At 41.3% G+C, this 24060-nt stretch overlaps 1 protein-coding gene across 4 annotated transcripts in view; it reads right to left on the reverse strand.

The window, feature by feature from the left end:
• Positions 1-120: 120 nt before the first annotated feature.
• The window catches only part of dcaf6 (ddb1 and cul4 associated factor 6), a 29262-nt gene continuing 5322 nt past the window's right edge, over positions 121-24060 (reverse strand). The window contains exons 2-21 of one of the 4 annotated variants that reach the window (XM_037788823.1): positions 23681-23742; positions 20390-20482; positions 19361-19546; positions 19147-19260; positions 16365-16500; positions 15841-16052; positions 13627-13720; positions 11705-11824; positions 10641-11006; positions 10126-10320; positions 7640-7699; positions 5913-6111; positions 5178-5281; positions 4343-4673; positions 4138-4179; positions 3377-3515; positions 2148-2304; positions 1963-2051; positions 883-988; positions 121-734 (exon numbers count right to left, since the gene is read on the reverse strand). In XM_037788823.1, coding sequence (XP_037644751.1) covers positions 676-734; positions 883-988; positions 1963-2051; positions 2148-2304; positions 3377-3515; positions 4138-4179; positions 4343-4673; positions 5178-5281; positions 5913-6111; positions 7640-7699; positions 10126-10320; positions 10641-11006; positions 11705-11824; positions 13627-13720; positions 15841-16052; positions 16365-16500; positions 19147-19260; positions 19361-19546; positions 20390-20482; positions 23681-23742 — 2864 coding nt within the window. In that variant the 3' untranslated portion in view covers positions 121-675. The remainder of the gene's footprint in view (positions 735-882; positions 989-1962; positions 2052-2147; positions 2305-3376; positions 3516-4137; positions 4180-4342; positions 4674-5177; positions 5282-5912; positions 6112-7639; positions 7700-10125; positions 10321-10640; positions 11007-11704; positions 11825-13626; positions 13721-15840; positions 16053-16364; positions 16501-19146; positions 19261-19360; positions 19547-20389; positions 20483-23680; positions 23743-24060) is intronic. The other 3 variants (XM_037788824.1, XM_037788825.1, XM_037788826.1) reach the window with 3 other exon arrangements.

Consider the following 24060-nt stretch of genomic DNA (forward strand, 5'->3'; position numbering starts at 1 on the left):
CAAACACAGGTTTAAACTCGTCTTAAACCTTAAACTGAAGCTAAGCTAATGACTGATTCTGGAGTGATTTTCAGTTCATTTGTTTGTTTGCTGCACAGTCGTCTTAATCTTCCAGACATCTTTGAGATGCCATAGCTTTATTTTTTATCCAAATTCTGAAAAAAGATTATAATTTATTGACATGTCCCTTTTCGGGAGAAGAACCACAGCTTTGTTTCTTTTTTTTTTTTCTTCAACAATAAAATTAAAACATTCTCCAAGTATGTTTTTACTTAAAGTCCTTGTTTACATGCGTAACTGCCGGAGCAGCACATCAACATTTCTTAGCTTTGTGCTACAAATTCAAAATGTCACACGTTAACACTGATCAAAGCTCACTTTCTCCTAACAAAATAATATTGCACTTAACATCCTTGCACACCAGCCGCCATTATTCTCACACTTAATATATATATATACTGACGTCCTTGCCTTTTGCATTCACACAGATGTACTTTATCCTCATACAGAAACATCAGTAAGAAAGTCATCTTAAAAAAACACAGGGGGGCTAGAAATTACACTAATTTTCAAAAGGAAGTATTCTACACTATACTTGTACAAATCTCAGGGGTTTTTTCAAGTGCTATACAGCAAGAAGAAATAGTGTTTTCTTTAAAATAAAATGCCAGCGGGCTACTGCTCGTCCTCGTTTTCCTGTCCTGAACCTTCAGAGCGATCACCTTCTAGTCGATCTGCAAGAGGGCAAAGAGATATTAAAGAGAGGGACGAGAAGGTGTCCTGAGAAAAGGTAAGTAAAAACTGTCTGTACCCGGGCATTAATAGGCACAAATATTCAAACTATTTGCATTAATGTAAAAAGAAGTTTATATGTGTGTGTACCTGATCTGATGTGATTAAGGGAGGCCAACATTCGGAGCATGAAAGAGGCCGGGACTGTGATTGTGTTCCTAGTTTCCTCTAGCATCAGCTCGTTCCGAGTTATTACCTTGAAAGAAAAGAAGAAAAAGAAAGACGAAGAGAGAATGTGAAGGAAAATAAATCTGACAAGTAACAGGAAGAAAGGCAAAACTGTTCTGACGCAGAACCATGAATTTAATTTCTTCATTGTCCATTTACAGTGACCTAAGACAGTAGTTCCCAACCTTTTTCCTTCAGGGACCCCTTTTCTATCATTAAGTAAACCAACGACCCCTGACATATTGACAATGACATATTTTATGGATATTTCATATTATATTCAATGCATGAAAATAACAGTACAGAACAACTGATAAACTACAAATAACCCAAAAAGTGAACACAATAACTGCAGGAAGATTTGGATGAATTTTGAACAGATTATTTCCTGTGAATATTGCAGCAAAGATGAGTTTTCCTGTTATTTTTTAGAAACATTTAATACAAATCTGTCTGTATTATGTTTGTTTTTTTTGTTTTTTTTAAGAATCATACATACTTAATAGGCTTCTTTTTGGACAAATCAGTGTTTTCTTCTCCCCGACACTTGTTCTATTAGCTCTTCGGTTATTTTAACTGCATACTTTTATAATTTTTTAAGTTTATCTTATATAGTAACCTAAACTTTAAAAATAGTAACATTTAGCTTTCTTCACAGAAATGAATGACATGCTGAGATAACCGCCAACCGTATATTTAAAAAAAAAAAAATTGTCTTACACCCCTTAAAATTAAATAAGGCCTCCTGTGAAGCTTTGGCGACCCCAAGCGGGGGTCGGGACCCCCAGGTTGGGAACCAGTGATTTAAGACGTCTGCCATTTGAAAAGAAAAGTTAAAGGAAAAGTTTGACATTTTGAGAAATGGGCTTCTTTACTTTCTTAGTGACACTTAAGGCTTATTCTTTTCAACTATTATGGTTTATGAGCCGGGCAGCATTTGGTGCAGCACACTAAAATAAACCAACCAATCCACTGATTTCACTGATCTCCTGGCAGTCATACCTCATTGGCGAGGACTCTGTTGAAAGATGGCGACTGTTCCAGTGGCGACCAAATCTTGATATCGTAGTCTATCCCTGAAGAAGCCAGAACTGAAAGAGACCGGAAAGTGAACGTTAACATTCTCAGTAATGCCGTCAGATCATCTCGGAGGATCACCTGAGGTGCAGAGTGAAGGTGGGACTCACTGGGGTCGTAGGGGTGCGGCTGCAGGCAGTTCACCACGTGGTTGTCGGCTTCCAGCAGCATGAGGTGCTCTGCGGTGTGTCTGTCCCAGATGAAGATGTGGCCGCAGTCTGAGCCGCTCATCACAAAGTTGTTGCCCCAAAAACAGGACTCTTTTATCTGGAAAAAAACAAATACAAACACCTTGAATTTTACACCGTTTAAAAGGATAGTTCAACATTTTAGGACTCAAGCTTATTTTGCTTTCTCTGAGAGTTAGATGAGAAGACACCACTCTCATGTCTGTGTGTTAAGTGAAGAGCTGGAGACGGGAGATGATTAGCATAAAGACTAGAAACGGGGAAACAGCTAGCCTGGCTCTGTCCAAAACTCTGAAATCACGTCACTAACTGTTTGTTTAATCCGTACACAAACAGAAATGTAAAAAACAACAATTTGTGGTTTTAGTGTTATGTGGTGTAACTATTTCTTGACAAACAGCAGTTTTTCCATCAGCCCAGTTTCACTATACATCTTATTATTATTTCATAACTAGTACGAAACCTGGCAACCTTACAGCGATGACAAAACTTCAGGAAGTCGTTACACCTGGCTGTCGTTTGTCAAGAAATAGTTACAGCACACATTTTTTCCTAAAACCACAAACTGTCGTTACATTTCGTTTTTTACAATTCTGTTAGTGTACAAAATTAAAGACACGACATGTTAATTGTGAACTTTAGAGGTGATCGTAGGTGTATTTTTGAACTTTGGACAGACTGAACCACTGAGCAGTTTTACGTTTAATAGATTGTCTGTAGACGTTCAGTTTCGATTAAGGTTATTCAAGGTTGAAAAGTGAGTTTAGTAGACATCTAGGCTTAGCCTAGGCGTTGTTTCAGTCAGTGAATCTGTGTATATGACAAAAAATAAACAGTTACACTGTAAACACAGGGGTGTGCAGTGCTTGTGTTAAATATTTACAGGTTTTTATGCAAAATCCTGTGGTCTATATCAGAGCTAAAGCATAGAGGCAAGGTTGAAATGATGTCTTAGCTCAGTGGGGAAGTCAGCTGTTTCCCCGTTTCCTGTCTTTATGCTAAACTAAGCTGACTCCAAATTCATACTTAACACATGGAGATGAGAGTGGTATCGATCTACTCACCCAACTCTCCGAAAGAAAGCTAATAACTGTATTTATTCCTTCGAGAGGCCTCCAAACTAATATGGTGTAAAAGGCAGGGAGACGTACCATTGTCCTGGAGTTACGGTGGCCTTTGTAGACCATCTTGACGGAGGGTCTTCTGATATTCTGGGTCTCGCTCTCCTCCATCTCCCTTCGTTCTTTCCTCCTGCGGAACAGCTCCTGGATGCGAGCGGCTGCTGAGCGTCTGTGAAACACAAGAAAAACCAATACATGTGATAATAGAGCAGGCGAAAAAAATTATATCAATACACACAAACCCATGCTGTCTCTGATGCTTACGAACCCCATGCTTTGAATCTTGAGTGAAATTTGTGTTGGTATAATCAATTCAACCAAATAACAAACCCCCAAGCTAGAAAGCAGCCACTTTCAAGGCAAAACACATCATAACTGAATTAAGCCCTTAATGTTGTTGTGCAACGTCACTAAATTTAAATCAGATACACGCTGGTTCATGTGCTATACTAGTTAAACAAAAAACGGTCCTACTGAGGAAATCAAAACTTCATATTTGTTTGGCTCCATCATGCACACATTCTTTGTTCATTCATCTCTCTTCTGTACAAAATCTCCAAAATGCTGCTGTTAAGCTGCTACACACACTATCTGTGGAGTCAGTACTCACATGCACATCACTCTAACTCTACAGTTAGCCGTGTGTATATTAGTTTTTTGTGAGTGAAATGACCAAACCAAGACAAAAACCCGTTCTCTTCATCGTGTTGTGCTGTTGAGTTTTAATGCTCTGCTGCATGTCACACACCTGACGGGGTTAGATGCTTTTTTTTTTTGTGCAAACACTTTACCTGATCATCCTATCTCCTACTGCAGATCCTCTGGAATTTAATCTATATTTGTAGTGAAACAGTCAATGGGAAGGCATCACAAAAAATCAGAATACCCACCTTTGAAAAGTGATATTAAACAAGAAGATAATAACCTGCATTCAAATACATGAGGGTGTTTTTTTGCTTGTAGTGAGTGAACAGAAACAAGAGTTGTCTGACGTACCTCTGTCCCTGACCTCTGAACCTCGTTGATGGGATGAGAATCGGATCGTCGTCGCTGTCATCGGAGTCTTGGTGGGCCCGTGCAGGCTGACTCTGGCCCTCCTCTCCCTCCCCTCCCGTGGGCTCTGCTCTCCTGCAGCCTCCTGACGTGTCCTCCGTACCCTCCGGCTGACTCCTCTCCACCGGCGAAGAAGCCACGGTGTCCCCCTGAGAGGAGCTCGCCGCCGGGGCCTGAGCCGACGAGCTACCGAGGGCACCGGAGCAGGAGGCGCCACACGGTGGCTCTGTGGAGGCGGCCGGGACACTCTGCTGCCCCGACGACACGGAGGGAACTGAAAAACATATCAATACATGTAAGACTTTGTAGTATTAGTGTTTGAATGCTTGTAATGCTTGTATGCTCTGAAATGACCTGTGATTGGCCAAAGTGTCCTGTCATGGGCTAGATTTTCTAAAGTCTGAAAACAGAGCCATGAGGAGGTGCAGAAGTCTAGTTTTCTCTCAGAACACTTGAATTACAATATGCTGAAAGGTTGTTATGGAATTTTTGCCCAATGATGCCAAAAACCTTTTACCTACTGAAGCTTTAAACAGTAACTTAACACCCCCTGAAAATTGTGTCTTTGCTGACATCCAGTGGTTCAACTTCACTTCTTCTGGCAGTGATGTATAGGTGAACTCCAGTACAAAGTGAAATCAGTCATTAGAGGTGCAATAGAGCACACGTTCTGATCACAATCATCAGTGATGGAGGGTGTCAAAGGTGAAACTGGCTTGAAACTTTCAAAAACAACTTTCAGCCTGGTGAGTGATTTTGATGCTGCTGAAGGACTCACGTTGCTCTGTCACTGAACTCTCCGTCGACAGACTCTCTCTGCTCTGTGCAGCCTCAGATGCTTTGGGACCTCCACTGCCCATAGAGCTGGATGTGCTACTGCTCCTGTGGAGGAAGATAAAAACAGCGAGTGAGAGTCTTTCAAGCTTCTGAAGGTTTTTAAATTGTTCCTCAATGAGGAATTTGTTGTACAAGGCTGATGATGCATCTGTATCCTCAAATATTTGAACACGAAAACTCAAAAAGGGGTGAACATTTTTCTGCTTTTCAAACTGTGAAAGAACAAGAAATTCTGTACACTGTTGGTCATTGAAGGTTTACAGACCGAAACGTCGTACTAAAATAAAATGAATGGGACACGGGTCAAACTAAAAAGTCAAGGTACACATCAATTAAATCTTTCCCAAAGATGGTTTCTGTCATTTTCGGTGGCTCTTACCACACAGATGTATGTTCAAGTGTTAATTTTTCTGACGAGTTTGGTTTTAATTAGTTATTTGATGCTATAAAAAGGGGATGAGACGTCATGGTTGACAGCTGTGATTGACAGCTGCTCTGAGTGAAGTAGTCACGCAGCCGGAGGCTCGGGAATTGTACGAGAGAGGAGATGTAACTTTAACTTTACAAAACCGTCAGTCTTTGTAATAGAACATGTGTCAAATTTGATCATAAATGTAATTATAGAGATATTATGGTTAGTTGTAGAGGTCTTTCGTCTTCTTCAAGGATCCCTCACCACTCATCAGTGAAGTCCAGCTTGATGGTGCTGGTGGTGGTTCCCTCTGAGCTGTAGTGGAGACTGAGGACTGGCTCTGCTCCACTGGGTCGACTGGTGCCGGTCGTCGTGGTGGTGGAGGTGGAGGTGGTGGGAGCACTGGTGCTGACTGGTACAGAAACAGGTTGGTCAGGAGGTGAACCTGCAGCTTCTACTGCTCCTGAGAGGAAGACACACAGGCAAAGCAAGCAAGAAGGATTTATTGTAAATCTGTAAAATAATTCTGATTAACAAAAAAAGCTTTGGCTTAGAGTATTTTTCCTGTTCACAGCATGTGATTGGTTGTTTAAAGCACACTAGAAACATGCAACCTTCTGCTGCATCGCTTCCCATTGATTCACAACACAAACATGCAGCGGACATTAACAGAGCAGACAAAGGTGGACAACGCTGTAACAGACGACTATCAGCAGCAACAAGACAGAGACACACACCAAGATACACAAGTCAAAGCCCCTGAAGGATCATTACACATATCAGCTGGTTATTACAGTCAGTCACATAACAACCTGGCCTTTAGTAGATGTTTTAAGGTGTAATTTTACAGATGACAGCGACATTTGTGTGTTATCAAGAGTAAAAGTGACACTGTGTCTGGGAGAGCATGATACACTTTGAGTTTTTAAATGTCAACTTTTAGCTTTACGGAAAGAAAATCCATTCATCATGGTTGTGTTAATGTGAACGAAGAAGCCTCTCAAATAGATAAATACTGTATCTCAGAACTAAAGCTGCACTGATTAGTCAATTAATCGATTAGTTGATCAACGGAAAATGAATCTGCAACTGTTTAAATAATCGATTACCCCTTGAAAGTAATTGTTTTAGTTAAAATGTCAAAGATTCACTTGTTCCAGCCGTTCAGCTGAGAGTTAGAACTGCATCAATATAAATGAGCTTAATGCAGATATTTTGATATCAGTGCGTCGGCTGAACAGAAACATCAAATATGTTTGAGATCATTTAAAAATAGTTTATATTTCAACATATATTGGACACAACTCTTTAAGAAGAACACATTTAGGAAACCTAATCAAAAATGCTTGTGGATGTTTTTTTTTATGTATTTTTACATATATAAATATATATATATATATATATATATATATATATATATATTATTTGTATGATTTAAAGCAATCATGACAATAATCGTCAATAATGTGTTTTATTTATTTTTTTGTTTGTTTTGTTGTTGTTTTTGTGTTGTAATTTGGGTGAACTAACCCTTTAAGTACAGGTAAAGTGGTTTGTTAACTTAAGGACCCCCACCTGCACCATGCATACCAGATCGATGTAAATAAGTCAATATTCAGATAATATATGTATAATATAATGTATCTCTTGATGAATGTCCATGACACTAAAAAACTTAAATTAGTATGATTTTAATTACTTAGATTTAAATTACTATTTTTATAATAATAATAATAAGTATTATTATTGTATCCTTCAGTCCAAGTAACAGTAACTTGGGTCAGATAGACGCTCTGTCTATCTGCAGGCACATTAATATGTGTCTGGACAGATAATGGGATTAATGGGAAAGTAAAGTGGTGGACAGAGAAATAAGAAGCATGAAAACAATGGAGGACAGACTGTGCAGAGGGTTGAGAGAAAGTGTTTGCGTTGATGAGGGAGGGTGAAGAGGAAAAAGCGAGAGGCAGGGTGGTGGGGGGAGGACGCACCCTGCTGTTCATCAAGAGTCATGGATCCCAGCTGTTTGTTTACCACAGACGAGGGGGAATCTGGAACACAAATGAGACCGACTAAACATCGGACACAGAGGTGAAACCTGAGGGCTCACAGTCAAGGCGCACGAGGGGTTAAAAACTTCAAAGTCATGTTAAAATAACAAAACGATCCAAGGCCAAGCAGGAGGAGCTGTAAAATCAGCCAAAGGAGGAGAAAAAAGCTTCATCTGATCATTTCACATTCACTGTATGTGCAAAATGAGTCTGAACATGACAAGTTCACTCATGCGTACTGCACGTCCTGCTTACAAATGGTTAATTCCTGCAATGATATAATAACCATCAAGCTCACTGTAAGACACCACAGTGGAAAATACAAACATTATAATTACATTCTGTTTGCTTTTGAAAGCTCAAAATGTCTCCAACATATTTTTAAATCATATGAAATTTGTGATAATAAATGTGACAGCCAAACAAAAGCCCCAATTCTCATCTATTCATCAGTGCAGCCAGGTTTTAACATAAACAATACAAGCAATGGCCCCTTTATTCAGTTAATGACTTGTTGGTGTTGGATGTCCAATAAAGCCCCTTTCAGACATGCAGATCGTTACGTAAATGCCATGGCAATGTTACGTGTCATTCTCACGTTTGAACAAACCACTGGGTCCCTTTTGCGTAAAAGTCACAACTGCAAACCACCTAGAGCACCTTTGCACAACCGCGATAATTATTGGACTGCATGGATCAATAAATTAAATATCCAGCAAAACACACTTTACACACAGCATGTGATCATAACAGGAATCTAATTAACATCTCGTCAGTTTCAGCCGTTAGAAAATAGGCAGCTGTATTGGCTCTCTAATAAAACATGAAATTTAGAAAACGTACGTACGAGCCATAGACTGTATATAAGAACGTCACCCATTGGTTTGTGGATTACAGTTTTGAAGCCTCGAGTTCGGCATTTTAGCCGTCGTCATCTTGGTATTTTTGCAACCAGAGGTGAGACGTGAGGGTGGAGCTAAGTACAATCAAACACTGAATAAGACATTTCAGGCGAACAAATGTTATAATTAACTTTCATGAACTGAAAACACACTGTGAAAGGATTAAAGTTGTAAGACGAAAATGTGGACAAATCCCAGACCGGACAACGCCGTGGTAGTGACCTAACAATCACAACGTAGCCACGCCCTGAAGCATATCCTGATTTTTGGTCTATTCGACTCTAAATAGGACCATAATTTACTAAATGAACATCATACTGTATTGAATGAGACTTGAAACTAGCAAGTGAGACCATATACTCATGTTTACAATGTTTACTGATCTAATAAATCAAGTGAGAAGTAGGCTCATTTTCTCTTCTATACAAACATCCATTCATTATCTATAACGGCCGATCCCAGCTGACATTGGGCGAAGGCGTGGTACACCCTGGACAGGTCGCCAGACTATCACAGGGCTGATACATAGAGACAGACAACCATTCACACTCACATTCACACCTACGGGCAATTTAGAGTAAAACATTAACCTAACCTGCATGTGTTTGGACTGTGGGAGGAAACTAGAGAACCCGGAGAAAACCCACGCTAACACGGGGAGAACATGCAAACTCCACACAGAAGGGCCCCAAGCCGGGTTTGAACCTGCGACCCTCCTTGCTGTGAGGCCGCAGTGCTAACAACTGCACCAACATGCAGCCCAAGACTTCTATACAATCAGACTTCTTTTTGCAACCAGAGGAGTCGCCCGCTGCTGGCTATTAGAAAGAATGCAAGTTTAAGGCACTTCCACAGCTCACAATGGTCATTTACTCTAAATAAGTTTGAGAATACTCTCCTCCCTTTACATCATTACTTTTCAACTTGAAGGTATTTGCACACCAGAAGAGAGTACAGGGAATATTTATGCAATGTAACACCTACGTCTGAATGACAACCATCACTTTAACAGGCACAGTAGATGAACCCAGTAATGTTATTCCATGTCTGAAAAGGGCTTCAGTTATGATTCCCAACTTTGAGTGAGATCAAACCAACGTGAATCAAGTCCAACAGTCCAGGCAGCTGATCAGCATGTATCATTAAAACATGGGGGAACAAACTAACATGAGCCATGAGGACGCCAAAGCAGAGCTTCATACTGGCTGGGGCCACTCGGGTGAAAACTCAAGCAACAAGTGGAGCGATGAAGTGAGAGCATTAGTGAGTGAGGGGCTGAGCAAACAGTGGAGAGGCGACACAGTGACGGCTACAGAGGTTAATAAGTACAAGGTGCATTATTGGGGGAATGGAAAGAGGATCACTGTGAGATTAGTGGTCAGTTCTAGCAAGGCCGGGTCTTTCTGGAGCCTAACTGTCTCTATAAACAAGACATGTCTGCCTTTCCTACATATAGAGGGTAAGATGGCAGTGGGAGGGGGCCCAGGCGAACAGCCCGCATGGAGGGGAGGAGGGGAGGGTAACCTGTACGGGGTTGCGTCTCAGCAGCAGCAGCGGTAGCAGCTCTTTGTGACTGTCTCTCAGGGGCTGCAGAGGAGGAGGAAGAAGAAGAAGAAGAACGGGCCGCTCGCTGACCCTGTCCTGGTGGGTCGGCCAGCCGAAGTAACCTCTGCAAGCGCCTACACACTAAACTTATGGGCAGCCGATGAGGACCGTACTCTGACAGAGAGGCAGAGGAAGAGAGGGAGAGTGGATGCTCGATTAGAAGACAGAGGGGGGAGGATGTGAGGAGAGGATCGAGAGCAGAGAGTCAGGAAAATAAACGACGGAGAAGGACAACAGGATGCTGAAGGAAAAGAGAGTGAAGTGAGGCTGCTGCTTGAGTGGAGTGGCTCCAACAAACACACACACTCTCTCACACACACACACACGCGCACGCACACACACAGGGGAGTTGATCTACCTACTCACTGTACTGAGGAGTAAAATGTGAATTGCTGTTTTTGCGTACTTTGTCACAGAGTCTTTTGTTCTCTTACCTGAGAGAGCGGGTTCTGAGGTGGGCGTCGGCGTCGGCGTCGGCGTGGGCGTCCCGGTCGTCCCGGTCGTGTCTGCTTGACTCCTCTGCTCTGAGTCAGGCGAGGAGGTGAGGGGGGAGGAGGAAGGGACCGAGCTCTCCACTGATGAGGAGCTGGAAGGAGGAGGTGCTGTGACTGTTGATGACGACCCTGAGGAGGAAGAGGAAGTGGATTTAGGCATGGCAGCAGCGGCTGCGTCGGGACTGGCAGGTACCTCCGGAGCGGTTGACCCCACGGGCCTTTCGGGGACGCTGGACTCCTGACTGGAGGCAGCTTCGGCAGGGGCAGCTGGAGTGTTCGACGCCCCCTCTGGACGGACAGCTGGTACTGAAACAAGAAAATAAATAAAAGGTTTACAATCTTCAAGTTTACTTTTTAAATAAAATTGGAACAAAATCCACCTGCATTGTAAAATATTTAAATTTATGCACAGTTTCGCTCCAAATTTGTGGTGCCGACACATAATTAAGGTGAATGGATCCATAGTAAAACGCCTGGTGCTTGACTTTATTTATCTATTCATTTTCAGGGACAGTGCACATTGATCAACATCACTGTAAATGTGCCAGTGTTAGCCAAACGTTTATTTTTTAACGTTTTCCTTTTCATCTTTATCTAAAAAACTAACACAGCTTATACCATTAAACACACACAATGAAATGTTAAAAAACAGCCCAAAACTGTAATAAATAGTAACATGTAGCAGTACATGCACCCCTCTAAGTTCTTTAGCGAAAGGTTTATGGAACGTATGTAAAACATCTGAGTCAAAATGTGAAGATGTATGTTTCACAGTATTTTATTTAATGCTTATTTGTAGAGGAGAAAGTAGATAGCATGAGCCAATGCCACATACCGCAGCATTTATAGCCTAAGCTAATTTGCAATCCCTCTACCTAGACGGGCCTTTAAAATACACAAAACTCAACAACAACACACATGCACACGCCGGTCATTTAAGGACTTTTAGACTTTCGGTGTGCGTGATTTGCTGAGTGTTGAGTCAGTAGCAGTCAGTGTCTCACCTCTGGGCCGTGACTGAGGCCGAGTTCCTCTGCTGCTCTGAGCCTCGCTGGCCTCCTCAAACCAACGAGACAACATGTCCGACATCCTCTGCATCAGAGACACGTTGGGGCTCTGCTCTCCTACAGGAGCGCAGAAGAAAAAGTGTTCACAGGTTTGCAGATACATGCAGCCTATACATTCACTGAATGTAGTAATGTAATGTATACACATGTTTTTATCATTATTTACTTGTTTATTCTATTACTATGTGAATTATTACTATTATTATTATTATCTATTGTCTCTGACATACTGGTGTCTGCTGCTGTCTGTGTGCCTGTGAGTTTGTGTAAGGTCTGGGTAGATTGTAAAACTGAATTGCCCTTCTGGGATAAATAAAGTTGTCTGAATCTGAGATGCTATTTTTTGTTACAACACTGGATGCATTAAAACGAACATGACAAAGGTGAATATGCTGGGACAAAGTTGCAATATCTGTCATGACTCCACACAACGAAGGACTGTGGTTTCTCCTGCGTGGCCTCAGAAAAGAAATGCAACAGTTAATTTGACCAAATATTGATTCTGTGACTCACACTTATGTTTTGCAATTTGGACAATTTCACCCAGTGATAGGACTAAAGGAAATAAAGTGGAATAAAGGTGTGTGTGATAAGCAGTTATTGTGACAGACACGGTTCTCTGTGAAGGAACAAGCTATTTCTTGTTGGAGGTATCACTTGTTACTGCGTGTTTAAGTCGACAAGTTCCACAGCTTAAATATGAATGAAGAGAAATGTTTATGCTCTGATTTTGCTGCTTTGCAAAAAAATATCATTCTTACTTTACTTTTAATAATAAAGGATTGAGGAAAAAATCTAAATGGCAAAAAGTGAATTAAATGAATTAACATGTGGGGGTAGGATTGGGTGATATGACGGTATATTCTGTTCGATGGTAGAAATGTGTCCACAGGTAGAGATTTAAAATACCGTTTCCACTGCGGTAGCAATTCTTGCATGCCTATTTTATCTGAAGTTTGTGATTTATCCTATAATTATCATTACTGTGAAAATGTACTTTATTTTTTGTAGTATGTATTTTATTTTAATTAATTAATTTGTTATCTTATTTTCTTTTTCTTTTTTTAAATTTAGTTTAACTTTGTTTTATGTTCTTTATCCTTTTTTGCATCAGCAATGGGTGAGGGTTGGGTGGGAGGGGGCTTTTGGGAGGGGGGGAATACCAAAATATGGAGCGACAATCATTTACATTTGTGCTCTATTTGTATGTTTCTGGACACCTGATATTACTTCCAACGAATTGTTACGCAAAAAAAAGTAATTCTCGCATTATTGCAAGATAGATCATGCAATAATTTCCCAAGGCATCCCAACCATTACCAGACATTTGCACATTGTAGTTTATTTTGTTTTATTAGCTTTTGTCAACTTTTTTAAATGAAAGATGTGCCGTTTCTTTCTTTTGGTATACTCTAAAATACAAATTTGTGTGATTTTTATTTGCACCTGTTTACCTTAAAACCTGTAACACTCGAAAATATTGTTCTCAGGAACGTTAAATCTTCCATTTTGAAAGAATTTTACTGGTTTGAGTCTTGTCTCATGTGAGGCCGTTGTTTTTGTTCGTTCCAAATAAAAGAAGAAAATAATCAAATGTGATGAAGTATGGTATGGTATGGATGTTTTAAATCATTTCGTAATTGAAATCATTTCGTAATTGAATTTACAGAACAATTACTGTATCGGGATATATACCGTTATCATGTTATGAAATAACATATACTGTGACAGAACATTTTGGGTAGGGGGTGTTGGGAAACTAACTAAGAGGGCGGATCCGTAATTAGAGATCTCTACTTTAAACTTAACGAGCAGTAACGCGTACATGTCAGTTTCTGTACTGGCTGCTCTGATCTTACCGTCTCTCTCCCTCTCACTCTCAGGACGAGCTCGAGGTCCAGTGTCAGACCAGTCACCTCGTAGACGGAGGCGCTTCACTGGAGGCTGCCTCAGCTGTGGAAACACACGCACACACACACACACACACAGAGAAAGATTAGCAGTTTGTCAGTCAAAGCATGGTCAAAAATAGCTCCGCTGCCAAAGCAAAACACTGCTCGTCTCTGTCAGTGTCCTCTTTAAAGTGCCCCCTCCCTTCTGGCTGCACGACTGAGGTTGCCTCCACTTTCCAGTCCCCTGGCTCTCTTCGCAGTGCAACAGGCTGAGAGCCAGAAATAGAAAAAGGGGGTCTTAGTGCAGGGACTATCAACTGCTTTACTCAGGAAATGTCATCAGGTCTGGTTATGTACTGGAGGTGGTGAAAAGCAGCAGAGGCTGACAGAGGTAGTAGAATAAATCAGAGAGCAAAAGGTCCTGAAGAAATGAGGTTACAGGTGGAGGAAAAGGGGAGAGAGAGAGAGGGGTAATGAGCCTGTGCTTGGCCGTCCCCTCCACCTCAGCCTGAACTATTTTGGAGGATGGAGGAACACTGCCTGCGTCGGTCGCTGTATTTGGAAAGGAATGTGTGTGGTGGTTGCATCTCGACACAGCTGAACTCACCACGAGGCTTTGAAACACTGGCACCGTGATCCAGCACATTCAGACACACCAGTAGTCGCAGTAAACACTTTCAGACTAACTGCTCACCCAAACAGATACGATGACCCAGATACATTTAAGTAAAACACTGAAGAATACATGTTTTAGATTTGATTTAAATCAATAATCCATTGTGCCTTATCTTTCTTTATCACAGTGTTTCTCCCCCCTCCTCCCCCTCTCCTCTGTTCTTCAGGGCCATCTGCCTGCTCTCACTGCACTGCATCAGCCAATGCAGATCTAGCACTGATGTCTGCAGTGCTCTAAAAGCTGACAGCCACAACAAGGTCTCTTGTTTGTTTACAATAAACATCCCTTTCACTGCCTACATGCAAGACTCTGCTTGGCCACAAGTGCTTTTCTATGGTACACATACAAATAGTACCAATTAGCCCTTCGCTAAGCCCCTCCCTAGAACGCCCACTGTCCAATCCTACGTTAGCAACCGTGACTAGGCGCAGGAGGCGTGTCGAGCTGTGTCAAGTCCGACAGCAAATATCCTCAAAGTTTAGGGGGGGGGTGTTTTCCAGAGATGTCAAGAAGTGGGGTATTTGGTCATAAACCAAAGTATTGCAGAAATTAACATTTTAACCATAGACTGTATATATAGATGGACGACATGTCTCCACTTCCTCTCACTGCACAAAAGTGAGGCCAAAATATGCCGGATACAGTAGATGACATCTTCAGATTCTGACGTCATTTGGAGTCGGAGTCTGCACAGTAGTGATCGGGCGGTGGAGCTGCGGTGCTGAGGTCCCGCCCAAACATCTGCCTGAGCCAATCACGAGGCGAGCACGGCCACAGCTTGTTAGTGATTAGACAATCACAGCTGTCAATAATGACGTCTCTGCCCCTTTTTATAGCATCAAATAACTAATTAAAAGCAAACTTATCAGAAAAATGAACACTTGAACATACATCAGTGTGATAAGAACTACCAAAAATGACAGAAACCATCTTTGGGGAAAAATTATTTGAAGTGTAGTTTGACTTTTTAGTTTGGCTCATGTCCCAGCCACTAACATGGAGGGGGCGGGCTTTATGACCTATACAGCAGCCAGCCACCAGGGGGCAATCGAGATGTTTTGGATTCACTTTTGGGGAGCTGTCATGTCGTCCATCTTTATATACAGTCTATGATTTTTACCTGATGATGGCGCTAGATGGAAAGTCAGAGGATCACCAAAGTTATTACAGCTCATCCTGAGAAAAACATGAATGTCTGAACCAAATTTCATGGCAATCCATTCAGTTGATGTTGAGATATTTCACTCAAAACCACAAATGTAAACCTCGCAAGAGGATAGGATCACTAGAAGAAAAGTCAGAGGATCACCAAATTCAGTAGGATTCATCCTCTGGGGAGCATGAACGTCTGAACTAAATTTCATGGCAATCCATTAAGTAGATGTTGAGATATTTCAGTCTGGACCAAAGTGGTGGACCGACAGAGCCTTGCCACAAGCGTCCCTATCAGGACTCATGTGATGTTATGAGAGCTGCATGACTCAAGCCGTCAACTGTGCGCTCACCTCCTCCCTCCTCTCCTCAGACGGGCCCTTCAGCTCTCGGGCCTGGTCATCTTTGGGATCGAACAGGTAGATATAGTCGGAGGAGTAGCTGACCAGCACCTCCTGACCGTCCTCGCTATAGCAGAGAGAAGTCACGCGACACGACTTGTTGGACAGGTGAGCGGGAACGAACCTCACGCACATGCCCGTCGTCCCCCGTCCCATGTAGTTGCCTGCGGATGAGAGAGAGCCTATTAGTGTAAACATCTAACAATAGACACACAGGGGAGCAGACACAGAAAACAGCAGGACGGGACTAAAAACCCAGATAGGAACCCCTCAAAGCTGCTTCAAACAGCTAATAACAAGTACACTACACCAACAACAATAAAGGTAAATATGAATATAAATTGTCTTTTACTGCTATGTGAAGCTCTTTTCCCTCTCAAGAGTAACTGTGACATACAGTGAGCCTAAAAGTCAATGTGAATCTATTATATCTACATAAATATAAGTGAAAGATGTCAGCCTGCAGGACAGTTTACCTGTCGCTCTGGTGCCCAGCATGCGTCTGTCGTAGATCCGCACTGAGCTGTCAGAGCAGCCCACAGCCAGGTAGTACGGCACCAGAGGAGAAATGGATATGGAGGTCGCTGCCCTTCGACAGTTTATCAGGATGTCCTGAAATTAAAGCAAACACAATTAGGAAAAGTCAAATTATAAAGTCAATGAGCCCTACTCTAAAGTCAGCAGCAACAGAGGTGGTATTTTAAACGGGAAAATTTGCCAAATTTCAACCTCATCCCAATCTATCTGAGGGATAAAGTGTGAAAAACACCTGCAGTTCTTGCTGGTGTTCTTTGTGTCTCTGGGGTGCAGCAGCAAAATCTGCTGTTCTTCCTTCTTCCAGTGACGTGATGTACTCGCTAGTAAGAAAGAATTACAGAGTGCTGCTTCAGCTTTGGTAGCTGTGGGATGCAATGCCGCTCCAAAACGTCCTTGTTTTGAATCGCTTGTGTTACGTTTCACTGCTACATTTTACAGCGTTTTGGCTGACTCACATATTCAGCCGTATTTAGCCGGAGAGAGGCCGAGGCTGTGGCTCCAGCTGGGAGGATATGGCCGGCGGGGTCCCTCCAGAAAGTAAGCTGCTGAGAGCAAACACCGACTGCTGGAGCCTTTGCTGAAATTGCCCTCCGATGCCAACAGATACTGAATCATTCTGCTGAAATGAATTCAGCATTGGCAACAACAACAACCCCGAGAGGCAAACATCTCCCACGTGCTGGAAAAGACAACCAAGACAAACAGGGCGTTTTTGGGGGGATTTTTGTCATTGTAATTTGCTATTTTAATGGTCTGCCTCCGAAGAAGGAAGCAGAACGAGCTGCTGCTCAGCGGGCAGCCGACAAGAAAGAGTGATACAGCGTGTAGAGCCGGCATATTTTCACATCTTACTCTGTGAATTAAGGATTTATTTCAACCAAACCACGGCTGCTGGTTGTTGGAACAGTGGAAAGACTAACGTACTAATGTTTTTGGCGAGTTTTATTTAGTTTCTGTCCAGTTTGAATGAAGTTAATAAGGCAGTTAAGCCCATCTTAATTTGGTGTAAAACTTGAATTCAGAAGGTGTATGGTTGTAGTTTCTTTTTAGATGTAAGAATATTTCCTTCATTGACATTTTGTGAGTTTATTCTGTTTATTTATCAGACATAGCGAACTCGCCGCTCGTGTGTAATGCATCCTGGTACATGTAGGCACAGCCAGCACGGCTCCGCAGCAGGAGGCCTCGGCTTTCTCGGTCAATATAGCAGCACTGGGGAATTTATTTCTTTAGTGGACTACATTTACCATCTCCACTGATTGGATATAAACATAAACGGTGGTGAATTTTTTTTCCCTATTTAAAGTAATATAGATTTGAGGACAATCATTGCAACAGTTCAATCCAGCTGAGCAATTCAGAAAAAATATGTACTGTATATATTCAATTGATTTGTCATTTTCCAGCTGTGGATGTCCACTTGTAACACTAACAGGTTGTAGGGTAATTAAGAGGGAGAGGCAACACAGTCTGGTTACCGTCACAGGCACTGATCCCGAGCAGGAAATACGAGAAGATGCAACACAATCTAGAGGGCACAGCTTCTCACACACACGCACACACACTGATGCAGCACGGCCTGAAGCCAAGAAAATTGTTTTCTGAATTACTCCAGAGACAGAGAGTTGGTTGTGAAGCTGAGGACAAACTCATAGTAGAAAAGTGGGAGATGACTGCTTCTGACATCATCAATACCAAATTAATACCAATTCCAATAGCCAATAAAGACGATATATATATATAAAATTAAAATGAATTAAAATTAAATAGAAATGAGACACATTTTTTGATTTCAACAATTGTGAGTCAGAGAAAAATATGCATTACACACTATTATGTATTAAACACTTTAAAGAACTTAAGGTTAAAACCAGTAACCTGAAGAAATGGGACATTATCACCCATAACGTGCCAGTTTTTCCACAACAGAAAAAAGACCCCCACTACCAAACAAGTAACCATACGTTAAGGCCCTGACTACACCACGCCGACGGTTGGCCGTCGGACAGTTTGGGGCCGTCGGTGAGCGTCTGTCGGCCTAGATTTTTTGGTGTGTCCCGCACCGTCGGCTCTAGTCTACATGTGTCTGAGGTTTTTTTGGTCGATTCAGCATGTTAAATCGGCGGCGGAGCCCGTCGGTGAGAGAAATCACTCTGATTGGCTGTTCATCTTAAACTAATCGGTGCACGAGAAGAGATACAGACGTAAGAAAGCAAGCCAAGGAGTAAAGTCAAGATTGCAAACACAGAAGGCTCTTCTCATTTTTCACCTTCATCTCATCTGATCATTCCAGTAAACGGATACTTTCACAACAACATGGCCATCTGGAATGAAGCTAAGTGGTGAGTGAAGTGGTGTGAAAATGTTTGGCAAACTTAATTTCATGTACGTATCATACTTGGCTTGTATATCCACTGTCCTCGCTCTTACGGTTTCCGTTTTTGAATGATGTACACAGACTACCGTAAACTGCTGGTGTGGAGAGTTATTTCAGCTCACGCAGGCGCAGAACGTTCGTGGTAGTTGGCCGTCAGCTGTGGTCTTTGCGGTGTGTTCAAGTGCAACTTTTTGGCCAAGATAAAGGCAACATGAGACGACGCAACAGGCGGCCACTAGTTCATTGATGTCGGGTTGGTGTGTCTGGGCCTTTAGTGATACTGAGAATCCCACCCTCGGTGTCACCAAGTGAAAGGAGAAAAAGCATCACAGCTGTCACCGTACATCTTTGCAGTCTTCTTTAGTGCAGCTCGTCTTCGTGCGGAGGTCAAACCACCGCACCGTGCCGTCCTCCCCACACGACAGAAACGTGTAGGGGTCATTTGGTACCGTCATAATCTGACAAGACAAAAAGAGAAGCTGAGGTTAGGAGACAGGAACCACGAAGAAGAAAGATGCTCTGTGAAATGTTTGGCCGGCGTTTCTTTTTGCTCAGTACCTCATAAGCTGTTCCATAATGGCAGGTGAACTGACACTGTCGGTTGTGCTCGGGACTCTTCTCTGTGTTGGTGTAGTAGATGATGCCGTCTCCGGAGCAGGAGATGATCTCCTGATCGTTCGTGTGGGGCATAAACTTAGCGCTGAAGATGTTCGCCCGATGACCTGAACGTATCGACTTCTTGACCTGTGAAAGAGAAAAGAGATCACCTTATATTCTGATCATGTTCAACTTCAAATTAAAGACGGACATGGCCTCTTTTGAATCTCTCCAAGTCTGATGTCATTTTTAATGTAAATATAAAAAAGAAACAGAATGAAAATATTCCTACCTTTCATTTTTATAAAAAAATGTGCTGCTTCATTTATGTTGTACATAAAAATGAAAGTATTTTATTTATATTTTGTGCCCCTCTTTTTGTCTGTTGTCCATTTTTATTTTTTTCCCCTTTTGTGCCCAAGTTTTGTTCTGTTTGCTTCGTTACCTGCTTTTCATTGATTTACTTTAATATGTTGTCTTGTGTTGCATATGTTGTTTATCTATTGGAAAACCTGCATTACAAAGAAATGTTATTTACAACCAATGAACTAAACTACTGACATCTTTTGGTATAAAACCTGCATCAGACGATCGCCAAAATGATCAAAACATGAGATGATTCTTTTGCTTTTTTTGACCTAAATCTATTTTGAGGAAACAAACAAATGATGTCAGTTTCAAACCTTATCACACAGGAACTACGGCTGTGAAAACCGCTGACATAATGCCACATCACTGAACTAAACTAGACTTTGTGACCCGTCCTGTTTGTACCTGCAGTGTTTCCAAGTGACCGAGAACACCAGCTGCTACAGGGGATTGTTGTTGACATGGTTTGATGATTTGATGATTTGGCTTTTCTTTCGATTAAGAAATATCAACTCGGCATCCAAAACTCTCATGCCAACTGAGCTACAAGTGGTTAAATGACAAACTGCACAAACTGTGGAAGTGCACATAACTGTTGTCACATTATCGATCATGACGTACCTTTTTGTTGTACGGGTTGGAGATGACCAGAAAGGTGTCGTCTGACCCCGACAGGAGATATTCACCTGTTTCGTTCCAGGATATAGTGTTGACCTGCGGAGAAGATATTCAAAGATACAGATATTTATTTTGCAGTTTAAATTGATGCTGAAAGGATTAGTTGATTAACTGATTAGTCGACAGACTGAAAATTAAATCAACAACAATTCTGAACTAAAAATTAATTGATTCCAACTCAACTCGACTCCTCTGGGAGCAAAAAGAAGTCTGATTGTATAGAAGTCAATGAGAAAAATGACCCTACTTCTCACTTGATTTATTACCTCAGTAAACATTGTAAACATGAGTTTATGGTCTCAATCGCTAGTTTCAAGTCTTCTTCAGAACAGCATGATGTTCATTTAGTAAATTATGGTCCCATTTAGAGTCAAATAGACCATAAAGCAGGATATGCTTTAGGGCATGGCTACCTTGTGATTGACAGGTCGCTACCACGGAGTTGTCCGTGTTTTTGTCTTTAACTTTAACCCTTTCACTGTGTGTTTTCAGTTCATGAGAGTTAATTATGACATTTTGGTCGCCTAAAAATGTCTTATTCAGTGTTCAGTTGTTCTTAGCTCCACCCTCTCGTATCAGTTCTGGTTGCAAAAAGCAAGACGGTGACGTCCAAAAACCAAGATGGCGATGGCCAAAATGCCGAACTCAAGGCTTCAAAACGTGAGTCCACAAACCAATGGGTGACGTCACGGTGACTTCGTCTACTTCTTATATACGGTTTATGGTTGGGAGCCACTGAGGATCTAATTTTCTTGTCCAATTCCAAGTTCTCTCATTAACACGTTCATTAACATTCAACAAAGTGAAATCGCTATCAAATCATGATCATTCATTTAACTTAAATCGTAATGAATCTAAAGTAGAGCACAAGAACATTCAGTTCACGGTTTGCTGTCACTCTGTGGATCAATATTTCATTACCACCTGCTTGTTGCAGCTTCAGTGTTTCATCATCACACTGTTGCTCTTCATTTCCAGACTCACTCTGCTGCAATCAGTGAAACTACACTGCCTGCCCATCCGTTTACCACATCCTGCAAGCTGGACCCCAGGATCAATGTCATCATACATTTCAAACAGGTTTCAATCGATTCTGATCCTCTGAAGTAAAATGTTATCAGATTGTGAGGTGAATCTGTCTTGTGTCTCTCACGTGGTGAAAGATGAAAAGGCGATGACGGTGAGCAGTAGATTCAAACAAGGGGCCGAACAGTCTTCACCTTCTACAGGAAGATTTTATCACATATGTACGTCACATTGTAAGGTTCCGTAAAACTTAAATTTTTACTGTGTCAACTGAGAATAAACTGCAAATCTCTCATCCTTTGACCAACAACAGCAAGTTGTATTTCACAACTGAATCAACTACTTCCTTGTTTTGCAATGTTTGGTGTGGTTCTCTCTCACCCTTCAGCCTGCTAACCACCACATGGTTGAGGCGTACTTGGCCACCTATACAAAAACACTCAAACCATCCACTCACTGAGAGGATGCAGCTCATCAGTGAGCAGAGTAGCAGTTTATTGAGAGAAACAACAGAGAAAGATGTGTTCACACGGCCCAAAATTGCATTTCTAGTAATTGATTTGTAGGTCAATCGAGGTGCGAGGTGAGTCTATGTATTTGTTTGATGTATTTTGTAAATAAAAAAAAATTTGAAAATGAAGTGCTAACCAAAAAACAGAAACTCAGATGAGTCATCACCTTCTGTTAGGGCTGCGACTAACAATTCATATCATGATCGATTAATCTGCTGATTATTTACTCTATAAAATGTCCTAAAACAGAGAAGAAACAGTATGTATAACATATCCCACAGTCAAGCCCTGTCCTCAAATGTCTCATTCTGTCTGGCCAAAATAAAAACAGAGAAAAGCAGCAAATCCTCACACTGGAGAAGAAATATGGCTAAAACAATTATCAAAACAGTTGCATTATTTTTCTGTTGATAACCAAATCAATCAATCAGCAGATTTTAGATTTATTGTCCCAGAGGGAAATTTGTTTTCACAGCCAGCACACAGAAACATACAGAAATACACATGGTACCAGTATCTTCTGTATCAAATACCTCCACCCAAGAATGGAAGAGAATATATATTTCAAGAAGATAATAAACCTGTTAAATTTCTCACAATGGAGCCAAACCTCCAGCAGGGACCTTCAGACCAACTTAGAATTATATTCAACAGAGAAAAGGAAAATCGTCACATTTCGGAGGCTTTGAACAGATACTGTTTGGTGTTTTTATTCAATAAGAATTAAAATGTATAAATCAATAATGGAAAACTGTCTTTTGTTTATCAGCTAATTGGTTAAGCTAGTAGTATATAAACTATTAACCTTGTCACAATCTGACGGTGGGCCCGGCCACTATTCGGTCTTTTAGAGGTTGTAGTCAGTCTTTAAGATAGAAATGAAACTAGAAACATTAAGGAATCAATTGGTACCAACCATGTCATGTTAGCTTGTCGGGAAGAACGTTAAATAATGCTTAAAAGCAACGCTAAATTTTGGTGAAGAAAAACTGGCATGGACATTTATTAAAGGGTTCCCGTGACCTCTGACCTCAAGATATGTGAATGAAAAGTCTGAGATGAACAGAGTGAAAACTGGATCTTGTTAGATAAAACAAATGTTGACAAACTGCAGAATTTGCAGAAAAAGGTAATAAATGGCAATACATCTTATCACAATACTCAGCATATCGCAAAATGTTTAAAATTGCAATAAGATTGTATCGTAATTTAAGTATCGTAATGATACTGTATCGTGTGGCCTCTGGTGATTCCACCCCTATAGGCTACTAATAGTTTCAGTCCTGCCTCTAACAGTCTAACAGTAATGTTACAATATCTCAACTCGTCTATACATAAATAAAACCACTAATATATCCGTAACATGCAATAATAATGTTCCTCAAATCCTTTTTACTATATAGCAGCAGTGGTTAAGACAAGGCGGGTATTAGAGTGCAGCTCTCCTGTGGTTGTTGTGGTGTTTTGGACGGCCTGACGTCCAGGCTGATAGAGTGACAGGACGTGTGACTGTTATGTCAGCTTCAGGTTTCCCAGAGGTATTAACCACCTGGCCTCAAGTCAAAGATCTGCTCTCCGTCAGACGCTGAGGCTTCACAAACCCACTGAGGAAAAGGCGTGATGTGCTTTTTTCTTTTCAAGACGACACAAACTAATAAAACGAAAGAGCAAATAGATGGAAAATTGGGGCACTTACACAGCCATCGTGTACATTCAGTGTCCCTTCAAGTTTCAGTCTCTGGACAAACTCTCTTCTACCTGTGAAACGAAAAAAAAAACAATTGTAAAAGAATGACAAGTTTATTTCTTATCCTATTGAATGACAGCTCTATCTATCTATCTATCTATCTATCTATCTATCTATCTATCTATCTATCTCTTCACTCTAGTTAGGTGCAATAGTAGTTCTGTGGACTGGTGTAAAATATCCCATCATTAAACATTTGGATTCAGTATTTCCGTAACATGTACTATATTATTCATGCAGGGGAAGCCTCCCTCACACTTGCTTGCACCAACAGATGAAAAAGAGAAAACATAAATGTTCTTGCTGCTGTAAAATGAGACTATAAAATG

Source organism: Sebastes umbrosus, chromosome 13 (genome assembly GCF_015220745.1).
Source record: "Sebastes umbrosus isolate fSebUmb1 chromosome 13, fSebUmb1.pri, whole genome shotgun sequence".
NCBI classification, from domain to species: Eukaryota; Metazoa; Chordata; class Actinopteri; order Perciformes; family Sebastidae; genus Sebastes; species Sebastes umbrosus.